This window comes from Canis lupus, chromosome 5, assembly GCF_003254725.2.
Source record: "Canis lupus dingo isolate Sandy chromosome 5, ASM325472v2, whole genome shotgun sequence".
NCBI classification, from domain to species: Eukaryota; Metazoa; Chordata; class Mammalia; order Carnivora; family Canidae; genus Canis; species Canis lupus.
Window position 1 is genome coordinate 30,568,253 of NC_064247.1, and position 16,363 is coordinate 30,584,615.

At 58.5% G+C, this 16,363-nt stretch overlaps 1 protein-coding gene across 5 annotated transcripts in view; it reads left to right on the forward strand.

The window, feature by feature from the left end:
• Positions 1-2,055: 2,055 nt before the first annotated feature.
• Positions 2,056-16,363, forward strand: part of SPNS3 (sphingolipid transporter 3 (putative)) — a 29,248-nt gene continuing 14,940 nt past the window's right edge. The window contains exons 1-8 of one of the 5 annotated variants that reach the window (XM_025461956.3): positions 2,056-2,346; positions 2,470-2,683; positions 5,227-5,292; positions 9,973-10,109; positions 10,604-10,755; positions 11,335-11,401; positions 11,977-12,125; positions 12,853-13,005. In XM_025461956.3, coding sequence (XP_025317741.3) covers positions 2,224-2,346; positions 2,470-2,683; positions 5,227-5,292; positions 9,973-10,109; positions 10,604-10,755; positions 11,335-11,401; positions 11,977-12,125; positions 12,853-13,005 — 1,061 coding nt within the window. In that variant the 5' untranslated portion in view covers positions 2,056-2,223. Of the gene's footprint in view, positions 2,684-5,226; positions 5,293-9,972; positions 10,110-10,603; positions 10,756-11,334; positions 11,402-11,976; positions 12,126-12,852; positions 13,006-16,363 lie in introns of all 5 variants that reach the window. The other 4 variants (XM_035716270.2, XM_025461958.3, XM_035716272.2 and 1 more) reach the window with 4 other exon arrangements.

A 16,363-nucleotide genomic window follows, 5' to 3' on the forward strand; every position in this document is an offset into this window, starting at 1 on the left:
GTGGGCAGCAAAGCACAGTTTATTGAGCGATAATAGAGTTTATAGGATGATAGAGTACAAAAGTCCTGAAGAGCAAGGGGACCCAAGTTTGCCCTGTTTTGCCTATTTACCAGTTGATGGCTTTCAAGTTGTTTCCACCGCTGGGCAATGGCCAATGTGCTTCTATTGACATCCACACACAAGTATTTGCTGACTCCCGGTTTTCGGCCGTTCTGGGTATACACCTCTGAGAGGAATTGCTGGTGGGGGTGTAATTCTGAGTTTGACCTCTCGGGGGACACCTGCCCTGTTCTGCATGGAGGCTGAAACATTGTGTCCCCACCAGCATGTATGAGGGTGTCAATGTCTCCCCACATCCTCACCAAACTTGTTATCTGTGTTTTGTTTTGTTTTGTTTTAATTTAAAAAGTTTTTAATTCTAGTCATCTTAGTGCAGATGAACTGGTTTCTCGTGTTATTTTTTTCGGGAGGCAAAGCATCTCTTCTTGTTCTAGTCCAGGAAGAATGTGTGGAAAGTCACCACTGAGCCTGTCTTTGCTGTGGTTTTGATCTGCGTTCCCTTAGTGACCAGTGATGGTGAGCAGCCCTTCAAGCACATGGTGGCCATTTGCACATCTTCGCAGAAACATCTACTCAAGGCCGCTGCCTATTTTTAATTGGGTGGTTTGTCGTTTTGTGCTTTGTCTTTTTATTTTGAAATAATTTCCAACTTACAGAAAAATGACAATATGGTAGAGGGACACCCACACAGTCTTTACCTGAAGACTTTCTCCTCCACTCTTCATGTCTTGCCCCATTTGCTCTTGTACTGTCTCTAGTTTTTTCTCCCCTGAACTACTTGAGGGTCAGATGCAAATACGGTGACCCGTGACCCTTATATATTTCAGTATGAGGGCTTCATCTACGCAGCCGCGTTACTGTCGTCAACCTCAGTCTTCCAGGTCTACCGTCCGCATTCCAACCTTACCAGTTGATCTAGTAACACGTGTTTCCCTCTAGCTTGCGATCCAGTCTGCGGCCCACATTGAGCTAAAGAATCACAGCTCTTCCATCTCTGAAACAATCCCTGGGTCTTCCTTAGTCTTTTAGGACTTTGATATTTCTGGGATCCCTGGGTGGCGCAGCGGTTTAGCGCCTGCCTTTGGCCCAGGGCGCGATCCTGGAGACCCAGGATCGAATCCCACATCGGGCTCCCGGTGCATGGAGCCTGCTTCTCCCTCTGCCTATGTCTCTCTCTCTCTCTCTCTCTCTCTGTGACTATCATAAATAAATAAAAATTAAAAAAAAAATTAAAAAAAAGATTTAAAAAAAGGACTTTGATATTTCTGAATAATACAGTTTCTTGAAGGGGTATCTGGGTGGTTTTAGTAGGTGAAGCGTCCGACTCTTGATTTCAGCTCAGGTCATGATCTCAGGGTCTTGGGATCAAGCTCTGCTCAGTGTAGAGATCCCCTCCACCCCCTGCTGGTGCTCTCCACCTCCCCACCCCCACCAAATAAATACATAAAATCTTAAAAAAAAAATAGCATCTCTCAATTTGGGTGTGTCTGATGCTTTCTATCAGATCTGGGTGGTGCATCTCTGACTGGAACCCTGCCTAGGTGACATGTGGCCAGCTCAGAGCCTCCGGAGGACGCACAACACCTGCTGCCCTTGCTGGTTTATTTTAATCCTTGGTCTAGACGTTGCCCGATTGCTCTACTGTGTGGTTACTGCCCCCAATGCCACTGCCAGTAAGCATTCTGTCAGCAGATGCTTTGAGACCAGGCCAGTATCTTGCCCCTCACCAAGATCAGCCCCTGGATTTTGGATCCGAGTCCTCCTGTGCGCAACCCTTCCACTTCCGCAGCTCCCCAGGTGGGGCGCCAGACCGAGCAGGTGCTGCCCTTGCTGCTGGCACCCAGCCTTCCTGATCTGACTGGCCTCACGTCCTGCACCCACAGCCTGCCTCTTGTGTGGGTGGCCAGACCCTCTCTTGGAGACACTCAGCTCATTTCCTGTCCCCCGAAGCTTCTCTTCCTCACAGCAGCCACTGAGGAAGCCGCAGACGAGGTCCAGGGCCCCTTGTGTCTGGTCACCCAGAGAGGGCCCCCCGTGGGCTCCAGAGCCTGGGGTGGTGCAACCTCGGCAGCCAGCCTGCAGTGGGCGCAGAGGAACCTGCAAGAAGACGCTCAGCAGTTAGGGCCGCCACTGTGAGGTCGGGAGGTGGAGATCCCACAGGAAATGACTCGGTGCAGAGCCGATGTGCCTCTGTCCCAGGACAGGAGCTTGGGCTGCGAGGCTGGGGCATGTCAACAGAGTGCGGGGAGCCAGGGCCGGGTGGGCCCTTGGGGGGCTCAGGGCCAGGTCAGTGTCCCCCTCCCACCGCATCCACCCCCTGGAGCCTGCCCCGCTGGAGGGCGTGCGTGGCTGCTGCTGTGCTCTGCTACATCAACCTGCTGAACTACATGAACTGGTTCATCGTTGCAGGTGAGGAGGGGATGCACCGGGGAAGCACCTGCTCCCTTCACGGGCCGTCCTGCTGCCACCAGCCCCGTCCTGCTGCACACAGCATACCCTGGATGGCGGCCTCTGTCCTGCAAACCATCTTCTCACCCCTGGGGGAGTTCCAGCCAAGCCCCGCAGAGGGAGGTGGAGTTCTCCAGCCAGCCCCCGGGGGGCCCCCAGCCGCAGGAGCAGGCAGGTGTGGGCACTTGGTGTGTGTGGGGGGGCGGCTGGAGCTCTGCGAGCCCGGCTGTCTGAGGCATGGCGTGCAGGGGCCTGGCCCAGAAATAGCTCGCCGGGTGCTTCTGGGGCAGTGCTGTGTGCAAACCTTGCACATTCCGACTTCCTTCCTGGAGGCCCAGGGCTCAACGTGCCCCATTCTTGTTACTCACACATTCACTAACTCATTCATTCATTCTTTCATTCAAGATTTAACTCTCCCCTCTCTTCATTGCTGATTCATTCGGGGTCGACTGAACAAACGTGACCTGTGGGCCTGGAGACAGGGGTGGGGGGGTGGGGACGTGTTTGTCGGTCTGCAGTTTCCTGAGCTCGGGAATGCCTGGCTGGTGGGGCAGAGGGGAGCGCAGGCTGGCCTGGGGGGGTCTGCAGGCATGTGCAGCAGCCCTGGGGCAGGACCCCCGTGATTTAGAGCTGTGGCCTCGAGTCCAACCTGGTGGCTCGCGGGGACCCAGGAACATTCTGCCACAGGATGGAGTGGGCTGGATGCAAGCCGGGCAGCCCCAGGACGGTGGCTGAGGTTCTGGAGGAACTCGGAACAGGGGTGCAGGGGTTGGGTGTGGAAGGTGGGAGGCGGAGTGAGGGGAGGGCTCAGGGTGAGGGCTCCGTGCAGGCCCAGGGGCACGGGTGGAAGTGTGGGCTCCGGGCAGAGGTGACCAGCGGGTAGAGAGCAGGGGTCTCTGGGGTGGACCCCAGGCTTTGTGGCTGCTGGGCTGAGGCCTGGGCTCTCTGTTGAGACAACGGGAGCCACACACAGTGTTTCTGGGGTGGGGACCACAGTCAGTATAAGCAGGATGAGACAGCGAACCAGGCCTGGGCCCAGGGAAAAGCAGTACAGAGGCCGGGCAAAGCAGGCCCAGGAGGCCCTCTCCTGTTGGGACTTCCTCGCCCCGGGGGAAAGCCAGGCCAAGGGTGCTCTCTTGGATGAACAAGGCTAGAGAGGTGCGAGCACCTGGGGCTGCAAGAGGCAGGCGGTTTGCAGAGCGGCTAGAGTGCTCTGGGGAGAAGGGGGCCAGAGGAGGCCGGAGGAGGCCGGCTCCAGGGGCAAGGGGAAGCCCGGGCACAGGGAGCACCCGACCAGTCCTCCCTCCCAAGGAGGGAAGATGCCTGTGAGCCTACAGGATTTCTGTGGAGCTCTTTACTTTGCTTATGTTTATTTCTTTTCTCTACAGCAAATGGGTCTTATTCGTGTCATTAGAAACGTGAAAAGGGAAGGAAAGCCCCACAGGCTGCTGGATGCTGTGCATTCAGGCCCAAACCAAACACCTGAACAAAAATCTCTTACTTTGCCTCTCAGATTCCCTGGCCAATCCTGGCCTGCAGGCGGGTCTCTGAGGTGTGGCTGTGGGGGCTTCTTCCCCTCTGTGATGTCCCCAGGTCCCCTGTGCTGGGGGAGGGGGGCGCTGCCTCAAGCTGGGACCCCCGTCCTGTTTCCCCAATCCCAGCAGCACGCCTGTGGGTATGGCTGGAGCCTCTGCTTCCTCATCTGTGTTGGGGAATGCAGACAGTCCCTGCCACCCAGGGGGACAACCCTAGGGCCCAGCTCAGAGGCCCTCTGCTCGCTCATAATTGAACAGTTGCTTCTGCTCTTCTGCTCTTAATGACAGGGTCTGAGCCCCACAGTTCAGATAAGCAGGTGCCTCACTCTGACTAACCCTTTCTGAAGTGCTGCCAGGGGCTGGGGGGACTTTGGGGAGCAGAGTCAGGTGTCCAGGCCTGTGTCCTCTGTGTGTTAGGCTGAGTGCCTGCTGCCTTGGCCTATGGCCTGGGAAGATCCTGGGGGGACTTTGGAGGCCCAGCTGGTGTGGAGCAAGAGCCTGCCACCCTCAGGGAGGCGAGGCTGGGGCTGGACCCCAGGGGACCTGTCTCTGCAGCCCCTGTGGGCACCATGGTGTCTGTGTGCTGAAGACCCTGGAAGAGCACACCTGTGTGCACATGTGCAGCCCAGGGCACGTACATCTTTGTGAGTCCATGAACATCCACCCATGAATGTCTGGAGTGTGTCTCTGAGCTGTGCTGCAGAGTTGCATTGTCCCAGGGACCTCCACTAACACCGTAGTCTGAGTGAGCTGCACACTATGCAGCTCTGCAGACTATATTGCTCTAGTGATGGTGTGAGCAGGAGCCTGGCTTGTGTGCATATGCAGGCAAGGCTGTGGTGTGGGGGCTCTCGCAAGAGGGTGTATTTGTGCCTCCATGAGGCTACTTCCCTGGGCAGGCCCATCTGTGTGCATGTCTGTGGATCCGTAGGTCCTGGGGTGATGCCTGTCCAGGACGGTGGGCACATGTTTGGGCCTCTGGGGTCTGTGTGTCTGTGTGTGTTGATGTGTCCCAATGTCTGTGTGCAGGCTCCCCGTGCGAGAGTAGGGGGGGCAGAGAATGTGGGCCCCAGAGGCACACCCTGTGCTGGTCAGCGGGACCCTGTCCCAAATGGGGGGCAGCTGCTCTTAGAGCCCCAGGAGGCTACCTCCCATCTCCTGAGTGCTGTCCGTCTGTCCGCAGGCGTGCTGCTGGATGTACAGAACTTTTTTCACATCAGTGATAGCAATGCCGGTTTGCTTCAAACGGGTAAGGAGAGACTCCTCACCCTGGAGCTGGGGCCCAGGCTCATGCTGGGGTCCCGCTCCATGTCCAGTTGGGGCTGCTGGGGCTGGGGGCCAGGTGCATCCCCTGGCATGGAGGAGGGGCACAGAGGGCATGTGCTGTCGGGGGTGAGGGCCGCTGGGTGTCAGAGGAGGGGAGAGCTCGGCCCTGGGCAGGCCCTTCGGGTTGGAGTGTAGATGCTGTGGCAGGAGCAGGGCCATGGGACTGGGAGAGGCTTCTGAGCCCCAGATCATGGCGGCGGGGCTGGCGGGGGCCACTCGTCCCTGCTCAGCTCCGCTGGCACCTGTGGCTGACAGGGGCCAAGAAGCCCTGACCTGAAAAACCTGGCCCCCGGAACACAGACAGACCTGTACTTCCCACACGGGTTCACACGGGGTTGGGACCCATGGGGCCTACAGTCCAGCGGGGTGGAGATCAGCCATCCCTCCTGCCCCGAGGTCATGCACGCACCTGTGCACACCCACGTGTACTGAGCATGTGGGCGGGTCCTCTGTGCGGGTCTCCCCAACAGTCTGCTACCCCCAGCACCTTGGAAGGAGCCTCTTATCCTGGGGGGGGGGGGCGGGGCCTGGGGAAACAAACAACATTCTAGAAGCCACTTGAGCAGAGTTCTGAGGGAATCCACTTACACACACTCCAGCCTGTGTTTTCTTTCTTATTTTTTTAAAGATTTTATTTATTTATTCATAAGAGACACAGAGAAAGAGAGAGGGGCAGAGAGGCAGAGGGAGAAGCAGGCTCCATGCAGGGAACCCAATGTGGGACTAGATCCTGGGACTCCAGGATCATGCCCTGGTCCGAAGGCAGCCGCTAAACCGCTGAGCCACCCAGGGATCCCCTGCATTTTCTTTCTTAAAAGGGACCTGCCTGGGAAAAAGCCTTTAGTTCTTCCCACCTCCTCTTCTTTGCTGCCCTGCCCTGGGGTGTGCAAGCCCAGGCTCCAGACAGAGGGGATCCCTCGCGGATGCTTGGCATCTGCGGGGGAGCCAGGCAGAGACAGTCCATAGAAACCCAAGGGGTGTTTCCTCCAGGCCGCAAACCCTCCGCAACGGGCCAGGCCTTATCGGGCTGTCCTGCTGCTGTGACAGTCCACTATTTATCTATGAGTTAGAATTCAGAAATGAGATGTTGTCTCAGGGGTGGGTGTCAAGAGGTTTATTTCAAGTAAAAACAAAACAAAACAAAACAAACAACAACAACAACAAAAAACAGATGTCAGCTTTGTAACATCTTTCTTCCCGGCGATCGGTCTGATTTGTTGGATTGATTTGGCAAATAAGAACTGGTTTTACTCATTAGAGACATTTCCATAAATGGAGTGAATGTGATCTGCAGCCCCAAGGATGTGGATGAAACTATAGTTAGAAAAAATACAATAATGATGGAAATTGCATCCTTTGCAACTATTTAAACTTAGGATAAAACTTCTTAAAAATTTTTTTCTTTAAATATTTTATTTATTCATGAGAGACACAGAGAGAGAGAGAGGCAGAGACACAGGCAGAGAGAGAAGTAGGCTCCCTGTGGGGAGCCTGATGCGGGACTCAATCCCAGGACCCCAGGATCACGATGTGAGGCAGAGGCAGGCACTAAACCACTGAGCTACCCAGGGATCCCCAAGATGAAAACCTTTTAAATGTCAACTGAAAACACGGGAAGGGTGACATAGTTCCATAATCTTCGTTCTTGAAGTACCAAATGACCACAGGTCTTTCCCAACTGCTCTTGTCTCAGAGCTGAGGCCCCCAGTGGGTGCTGACCATCCAATCTCCACCAACAGATAACGGTGGTTGAGTCATGGTCCCCGTTCCCCAGTTTCCACCTCAGCTGCATCATTGCTGCAAGGCCCCCGGAAATGAAATGCCGTGGAGGGAGCAGCGTGTGCGTGTGTGTGGCTGGGTGTAGAGTGGGCGAAGGGAGAATGGATGCTGTGAAGCTGCCCAGAGGGTAGTGTGGACAGTGTGGGGGTGTTGGAGACCTGGTGACCCGGCTCTGCCCGGTGTCGATGACCTCGGGAGAGGCTTCACCTTCCTGGGTCACTGTGCCATGGTCCTAAGACCCAGCAGTTTATCCACAGGGAAGGGCTTGGCTAAGTTTAGAGTGGGGCAGAGGGCAGGGTTAGCTGTGGTCAGAACCCTCCTTCCAATGGGACAGGGAGGTGCCACAGTCGGTCCGTTAATGGATAATATTTAAAACCAACACTGAAAAAATAAAAAATAAAACCAACACTGATGTGGCCTTTACCATGTGCCAGACACTGTCTCAGGTGCTCTGTAATCACTCCTTTACCCTTCACAACAACCTCTCGGGGCAGGGATCACTCTTGTTCCGGTTTAACCCATGACACACTTGAGGCACAGAGAGGCTCTGGGCTTGCTGAAGGTCACACAGCTATCTGTAGAGTCCTCTCTGCACCTGCTGCTCCTTCCTTCCTCCCACTGTGTCACAGATGTCCTCTGAATCTGGAGCTGCCGGGAGCAAAGGAGTGCATGTGGGTGTGTGTGCCTTCCCCTTGGGGGTAGGTTTCTCCATCTCAGGGCGTCTGAGGGCTAAGTTGTTTCATCCTATAAAGAATCCCTGCCCCAAATCTCATAAAAGTATTAGAAGATTTAGGGAAATATTTTTATGACCTTTGGGTGTAGAGGATATGTGTTAAGAAGATAAGACAGGGCGCCTGGGTGGCTCAGTGGTCAAGCGTCTGCCTTCGGCTCAGGTCGTGACCCTGGGGTCCTGAGATCGAGTCCAACATCGGGCTCCCTGCTGGGAGCCTGCTTCTCCCTCTCCCTTTGTCTCTGCCTCTCTCTGTGTCTCTCATGAATAAATAAATAAAATCTTAAAAAAAAAAAAAAAAAGACAAGAAACAGTCCCCTACCAGAGGAAGATTGATACATTTAGAGCACATTTTGTATGACCGTGCTTGAAACTCTAAATGCAGTTAGTAACAACTATGGATTACATTTAAGCATTTACATAAAGCTAGTCCCTGCCTTTTATATGCTTTATTTAATTTGTCTTCTCCATAACCTTCTGTGGGAAACACAGTTACTATCTTATGATATCATCGATTTAAGGGGAACAGAAGAGTTAAGGAATTTGCCCCAGGGTCACGCAGCCAGGCAGTCTTTGGGTCAGGATGTGAGCCCAGGGAGTTCAGTTCCAGGATTTACATTTTTAAATCCTTAAAACAAATATAAGGGACCGTGAGAAACGATTTGCAAACAAGGGGCCCCACAGAAAATGGGCAGAGGATGTGAGAACAGGAACTTCTGCTCAGCCTCGCTGGACATAAGGGCGATGCAGATTAAAACATCAGCGAGACACCGTCTGCTGTCCAGCCGTTAAGTGAACAAAAATAATATGATTGATCATATCAAATGTCAGCAAGGCAGCTGGCACGTACCTCTGCGCAAGTGTAAATGGGCACAGCCTTCTCGAGGCCTACTTAGGCGGTAGCTATTAAAATTCTAAATGCCGCTGACACCAAAGACCATTCTCTGCGGAGTATTAGGTCGAACCATATTAAATTGCCAGTGTTTTGTAGGTCAAAACTGGCCTAATTTCTGCCACCGCCTGTGGCTCAGCCCAATACTGGAGGGGGCGAGGAGGGGCGGGGCTGGGGCCCGAGATGGGAGGAGTCTGGGCGCCCATAGGCTCAGGCAGTGTCCATCATCGGCGCCCAGCGAATGGACACTGGCGTGGGGCGGGGTCTCTGCTGGAGGCGGGTCCGGGCCGCCTCCCTCCACCTGCCGCGGGCGTGGACGCTCTCCGGGGAGGAACCGGAGCCGCGGGCCTGGTGCGGGGGGCAGAGTCGCGCACTAACATGCAGCTCTGTTGTCCCTACGGGGTCGCGGACGTTTTCCTTAATCCAGCCGCCACTTCCGAGGGCTCACTGTACAAACGGGAGACACATCTGACAGCGCCGGAGGAAGGTTCTACCTACTTGGAAGAACCAATCCCCTCTCTCTAAATCCTGCTGGGCCGCGTCCCACCTCCCTCTGCCCCCAGCAGGGACGTGACGGCAAAACCAGACCAGCCCGGGCCGGGCGTGGGGAGGGACACGTTCTGTGAAGACAGGGCCCCTGCGCGGCCGCCTGTGCAACCCCACGGGCTGCCCCTCACTCTGCCCCAGGCCCTGCCCTATGCCCAGCCTCATGCGCGGCCCCATGGGCTGCCATGCTCTACTCCATGCTCTGCCCCATGAGCCGGCCCACGCTCGGCCCCACACTTTGCTCCACGCATGGCTCCATGCACGACCCCATGGCCTGCCCCATGCTCTACCACATGTTTTGCCCCACTGTCAGCGCCACACTCTACCCCACGCACAGCCCCAAGCTGGGCTCCACCTTCACTTCTGCATCACAGCCTCCCAGACAAGCCAGGGGAGGCTCAGAGGGGTGGAGTTCGCAGGTCCAGGGGGCACATGAGCAAGCCCAGCCCCCCGTCCCCTCCCCAGTCCCCCTGATTCTGGGTATTGGGTTATGTGTTAGGGGCATGGGGGGGGTCACCTTACCTGATCTCCCCCTGGCTTCCACCCACCGCCGGGTGCCAGCCTATGGCCTTGGAGCCCATCCTGTGTGTGGGCTGCGGGCTGCCTGCCCACCCACCTGGGCAGAGAATGCATGTGGTCTTGCCTGATCCCTCCAGTCTTCATCTGCTGCCTGCTGCTGTCCGCACCTGTGTTTGGCTATCTGGGTGACCGGCACAGCCGCAAAGCCACGCTGAGTTTTGGGATCCTGCTCTGGTCAGGTGCGGGCCTCTCCGGCTCCTTCATCTCCCCCCAGGTAGGTGCCCTCACCCCTGCAAGGCCTCCAGGGACCTGCCCCCACCCCCTGCCCTGCTGGCTCCCTGGGGAAGGTGCATGGCCTGCCTCCATCCCCTCGGGGCTCCAGGCAGGCTGCAGGGGTGCCTTCCAGGGCCCCGAGAGGACCCCCTAAATGCTCTCATCGGGAACCTTCCTCTCCTGAACCCCTGTGGCTGCCTGGGGGGCTTGGGGGTGACCTCCACTCTCTGGAGGAGCTGGCCTGGCTGGCAGAGGTGAGAGGCCCAGGAAGAGGGCTCCCCTGGGCCTGGGGCTGGCGGTGGCTGTGGCACCAGCAGGGGGCACCCTTGTGATGTCAGGGACCTGGCCTGGGGGACGGCCAGGGGTCCTTAGTCCTGACCCCACCTCGTCCCCTGGGGGCATGTGTCATCCGGAGCTCAGCCTCTGACACAACCTCCTGTCCTTGCCCCCTGGGTGACCTCGGTACTCACTGGGGTCATGTGCCTGTGTACCCAGCATTCCTGGCTCTTCTTCCTGTCCCGGGGAGTGGTGGGCATGGGCTCCGCCAGCTACTCCACCATCGCGCCCACCGTCCTGGGAGACCTCTTTGTGAGGGACCAGCGGACCCGGGTGCTGGCCATCTTCTACATCTTTATCCCTGTTGGAAGGTTGGTATCCCCAGAACCCATGTCCTCAGCTGGTAGACCTGAGGGCCAAAGGAGCCAGGGGATAGGACTTGAATCCCAGCCCTCCTCTTTCCTCAGCAACCCCCTTGGGCTCTCTGGGCCTCAGTTTCCTTCTCTGTAAGGGTGGGGGAGGACACCAGCCAATGGCTGTGTCAGGGTGCTCCCTCTACCTGAGGACCCTTGAGAAGGGCTGTGCGGTGACATGTGTGTGGAGGGCCAGGCGGCCAGGGGGCAGGTGGGTGGATCAGCGTGGGGTTTAGAGCCTGGCCCCTGACTCTGATCCAGGCTTCCTGGAACCGCCTGACTCAGGCCCGGGGCCCTGGGTCCTCACAGAGGGCGGCAGCGGGCAGTGCTGGTGGGCCCACAGCCAAAGGTCACCAGTGACTTGACCAAGGGCAGTGGACATCTGGGCCTCACGTGGCTCACTTTTCCCGTGATGGGACTGTGAGCAGCAAAGAGTCGGGTCCTGGGGGGGGAGTGTACCGGCATGGGCTGGGCCCCATAACCTTGGGCCTACCCCCCCCCCCCACACTGACTGTGCCCCATGCCCCTCTGTCGCAGTGGCCTGGGCTATGTGCTGGGGTCGGCCGTGTTGCAGCTGACTGGGGACTGGCGTTGGACCTTCCGAGTGAGTCCAGCCTCCCACCCCCCCATCGCCGGGGCCAGCAGGGGCTTTCCAGCCTCCGGTGACCTTAGCCACTTGGCAGGGGAGCTGGCGCCACGGGGGTGGTCAGGCATTGGCAGCTTCAGAAACCCGGCAGAACATGAGCCGTGGAGGTCGCGTCCCTGGTCAGAGGCTGGCCTCGGGGCTCCCGAGCCTGGGGAGCTCCAGAAAGTGGCTTGTAACGTGGGGCGGGGGAACACGTGCTTCCTCTGGAATCTAGGGGGGTGGCTGGGGCTGAGAACATCCCAGGGCAGAACTGGTCCCACGGGTGGATGTGCTGAGTGGCTGCTCAGGCTCCGGTCCTTAGCTGCCAGCCTGCGGGCCCCAAGGAGTAGTGCCCACGGGACATGTTAACGGAAGTCCCCAGGGGACCCTGCTCCTCAGAGGAGCTGAACCCCCTGGGTGAGGCTAGGTCAAGCTCTCTGTTATCTGCAGCCCAGAAAGGAGCCCCCTGCCCCACCCCAGGCCCGCAGGTCTCCCCAGTCACAGGCCTGCAGTGTGGCCTGAGCCTCCCCCATCCTCCCACCCCCTATGCCCAGGTCATGCCGTGCCTGGAAGTCACAGGCTTGATCCTGCTCCTGACACTGGTTCCAGACCCGCCCAGGGGAGCTGCTGACAAGCAGGAGGAGGCAGCCATGGGGGCCGGGAGGAGCAGCTGGTGTGAAGATGTCAGGTACCTGGGGACAAAGTGAGTGTCCTCCCCCCCCCAAGAACCCCGTGAGCCCCAGCACCACTGACCTGCCTCCCCCACCTCCAAGGAACCCCTCCTGACTGCCCCAGTGTTCAGGGTCTTCCTCCCCTGAGCTCCCCCTCATCTGCATAGGTGCTCTGCCCTCACCCTGTGACAGCACAGGGGCTGCAGGGGAGGGAGGGGGAGGCAGTGCGGCACTGATTCTGCCTTATCCCCGAGTGACCTGAGACTTGGAACCTTGTTCCCCTCATGTATTCAATGGATGTAATCCTCTCAGGGCTGCCGGGAGGATGCTGGGAGTTAATCAGTCACCTCTGCCAGCCTCAGGGAGCGTATCCATCCTGTTCCAGGCATGGGCTGGGGGGTGGTCCATGCACTCCCAGACCTCATGATTAATGGGAACATGGGGCGCGGGCAGGACCCAGCACGATGTGACACGGAGCCATGCGACCCTGGAGGGTGCCTGGAGGAAGCAGGGCAGCGGGGCAGCTTCCCGGAGCCTGTGCTGCTGGTGTCAGGCCCTCTGGGATGGGGAGAGCTGGCCCTGCAGTGAGGAGGGGGGAGGCCCAGTGGGGGGGGGGCGTCGGGGAGGATTGGGACCTGAGCCTACCAAGCACCTGAGCACCAGAGTGGCCAGGGTCCAGCAGTGGGGGTGGGGGGGAGCCCATGGGCCTGCAGCCCCAGCTCTTTGCCGGGGGTCTCAGCTGGGCGCCTTCTCTTGCAGCTGGAGTTTCGTGTGGTCCACCCTGGGGGTGACTGCCATGGCCTTTGTGACTGGAGCTCTCAGCTTCTGGGTTCCCAAGTTCTTGTTTGAAGCCCGTGTGGTGCATGGACTGCAGCTCCCCTGCATAACGGACCCGTGCAGCAACCAGGACAGGTGAGGGGCCTGCGGGTGCCTGGGCCCTGGGCCCAGGTCAGGTCCTAGGTGGCTCTGAGCCCCACAGCTCCGTGTCTCTGAAGAACCCAGGACTGGGGTTCCAGCTCTGGCTGAGCTCCTGGGATCTGGGTGGCCATAGGCGAGCATCCTCCTGCCGCTGGGCCCCAGGCCTCCTGCACCTGGGCTACTGTGGGGGTCCAGAAGGTGCTCAGGAGAGGAGCGAGGCCTCGTGGGGCCTGTGGGGTGATGGGACCTGCAGTGTGAGGTCAGCCCATTCTACATTTTATATCGAGGCTCTGGGATGTTTCTTCCTTCCAGGGCTCAGCCTTTCGCACGTGCCCTCACATGTTCTCTGCCTCCTGTGGGGCCAGGAGCCCTGGGGAAGCTGCCAAGATGTTGGGGAGGGAGAGAGAGCCTCACAGAAGGCGACATGCTCCTATTCCCACCTCTTCCTGCACTGTGCTCAGGCCCCACACCCTTGCACCCCGACCCTGTCACACCCTCCAGCCTCCTTATCTCCACCTCACTCCTCGGTCTCCCGGGGCTCCTGCCCTGCCCTGTGGCTCAGCGTCATGATCTGTGCCGCCACAGGTGCCTGTGTCCACCTGCATCCATCTGCTTCCACCTGCATTCACTTGCATCTACCTACATCCACCTTTGTCCACCTGCATTCACCTGTGTCCACCTGCATCCGTGTCCACCTGCACCTACCTGTGTCCACCTACTTCCACCTGCATCCACCTGCATTCATGCATCCACCTTTGTCCACCTGGATCCACCTTCACCCACCTGCACCCATGGATCCACGTGTGTCCACCTGCATCTACCTGCATCTGTACATCCACCTGTGTCCACCTGTGTCCACCTGCATCCACCTGTGTCCACCTGCTTCCACCAGCATTCACCTGCATCCATGCGTCCACCTGAGTCCATCTACATCCACCGGTGTCCACCTCCTTCTCCCTGGCCCAGAGAGAGCCTTCATGTGATTTCCGGAGTGGCCCATGGCCTCTCACTCATCTGTGCCTTGGCCTGAGCTGGGCCTTCTGCCTGCAGCCTCTTCCCTCTTCCCATCATCACTTCTGAAACATTAATGCGAGTTCAGGCCCCTCAAAGAGCGTTTGACCTGAACGCCCCTCTGAGGTTTTAGGATAACAAACTCCATTATTCCTGCATTACCCACGAGGAGAGGGAGGATGAGCAAGGGTCCCTGAGCTGTCCCAGTGGCAGAGCCAGACTCAAACCCATCTGACTCCTGACACCACGTCCTGGTGTGTCCAGGGCCACCTACAATGGCTGGTGCATGTGGACACCCCGAGGAGAGCTGGGAGCAGCCTCTGGTATATAGCAGGTGCTCAGGGGAGGTGCCGGGAAGGCGTGAAGGAGTGCCTCTGATGGGGCTGTGCTGCTGGCCAGGGCTCCCAGTGAGACAGAGCCCTGGAGGCCCTGCAGAACCGCAGCAGCCTGGAAGCTCCACTCAGCTCCTCCACGGAACCCGGGTGGCAGGCAGCACAGACGTGGAGCTCACAGCGACACAAGTATTCTCAGGGGCCCGGAGGCTGCGCGCCCATCCAGGCTCTGGGGACCGTCTCTCCTGCCCCTTCCCCTCAGGGCTGCCACTGCTCCTTGGCTTGTGGCTGTGTCCACGGTCAGCTGCCTCGTTCTCTGGTGCCTCTTTCTGTTTCCCTCTTCCCGGGACATGGTGGTCACAAGTGGGGCCTCTCCAGCCTCAGGACCCTGAACGCAGTCATGTGTACAAAGTCTGCTATCCCTGTGTGTGTGTGTGTGTCTCATGAATAAATAAATAAAATCTTTTAAAGAAAAAAAAAAAAAGGGCAGCCCGAATGGCTCAGCGGTTTAGCGCCACCTTCAGCCCAGGGCCTGATCCTGGAGACCCAGGATGGAGTCCCATGTCGGGCTCCCTGCATGGAGCCTGCTTCTTCCTCTGCCTGTGTCTCTGCCTCTCTCTCTCTCTCTGTCTCTCTCCTGAATAAATAAATAAAATCTTAAAAAAAAAAAAGTCTGCCATCCAGGGAGCAGTCGCAGGTGCTGGAGATTAGGATATGCACATCCTGGCGGGGGGGCGGTTGTTCAGCCTGCCACAGGGTAGGAGGGAGGTCCTGGCATTGGTGTTATATACCCACCTTGGCTATTAACACACCCTCCATGGTTGGGGTGAGCCCCAGGGCGAGGATGCGGCAAGGGAAGGAAGCTCTAGGACCCAGGATCCCAGCACAGCCCCTGGGAGAACCTCTGACACCAGAGCTGGCCCACACAGAAGGGGCTACGCAGGCAGTAGTGAGCTTCCCACCCCTTGGGGCACGTAAGTAGGAGGTGGACAGATGCCTGCCAGGTCTGGTGTGCAGAGGATCAGCATAGATCTTCTTGGCTCTGAGAGTCGGATTCTGGGAAGGCCTTGCAGGCTGGGTGGCTGGGTGACCGGATCCATCCTCTGGCCACATCTCCTGCTCAGGGGCCAGTGCAGTGGCCCTGTCTGAACAACCAGCCCTAAGGGTCACAGGGGTCTCGGGGCCTGCCAGGGCTCCAGGGCAGGAAGCATTCATCCAGGACCTGGAGACCCATGGTAGGCTGAGCCGGAGCCTTGCACAGTCTGCAACGCTGTGTGTGGGGGCGGTTCCTGGAGTACCCAGGTAGGCAGGGGCTAGGAGGCCGGGCTGTGCCAGTGAGGTGCTGCAGGACCTGCAGCAGGTTCCTGCCCTCTCTGGGCCTACGTTCTGCCCTATAAACTGGGGGGGGGGGGGGATTGGACGTCACGGGGGTGGCAGGTTTGGTCCTCGGTGCTGGCAGGGGGCTTGCCTGAATCATGCAGGGGCTGCCGGGGTGGGCGAGGCCCTGGCTACTTGGGGCTTCATGCTGGCTGCCGTCAGTGTCCCTCTGAGCCCTTTAGACGGATGCCGAAGTGGGGGCCCAAGGGCTGCTGCAGCGTCCAGGTGGGGGTTGGGCAGTGGCATGCTCGGGTCTGTACTGGAGAACGCAGCCTCTGGGGGCCTGTCTAGGTCTTGTTCTGGACAGATAGCCTTCCCTGGGGGCGGAGGTAGGGGTAGGGATGGAGCAGGGGCAAGGGCAAGGGCAGGGCAAGGCCAGGGCAGGGGCAGGGTGCAGGGGCAGGGGCAGGGGCAGGGGCTGGGTCAGGAGCAGAGTCAGGGGCAGGAGCAGGGGCAGGGGCAGGGTAGGGCAGGGGCAGGGGCAGGAGGGAAAAGCAGCATGAGGATGGGGCACCTGAGGGGCGTGCAGGGCCGAGGGGAACCACAGGGCCAGGTGGCCAGGTGATGGCCAGGTGTGGGGTGGGGGTTCAGTGACCTGAGGTTCACTTGCCCACAATCCTGTGAGTGAGGGG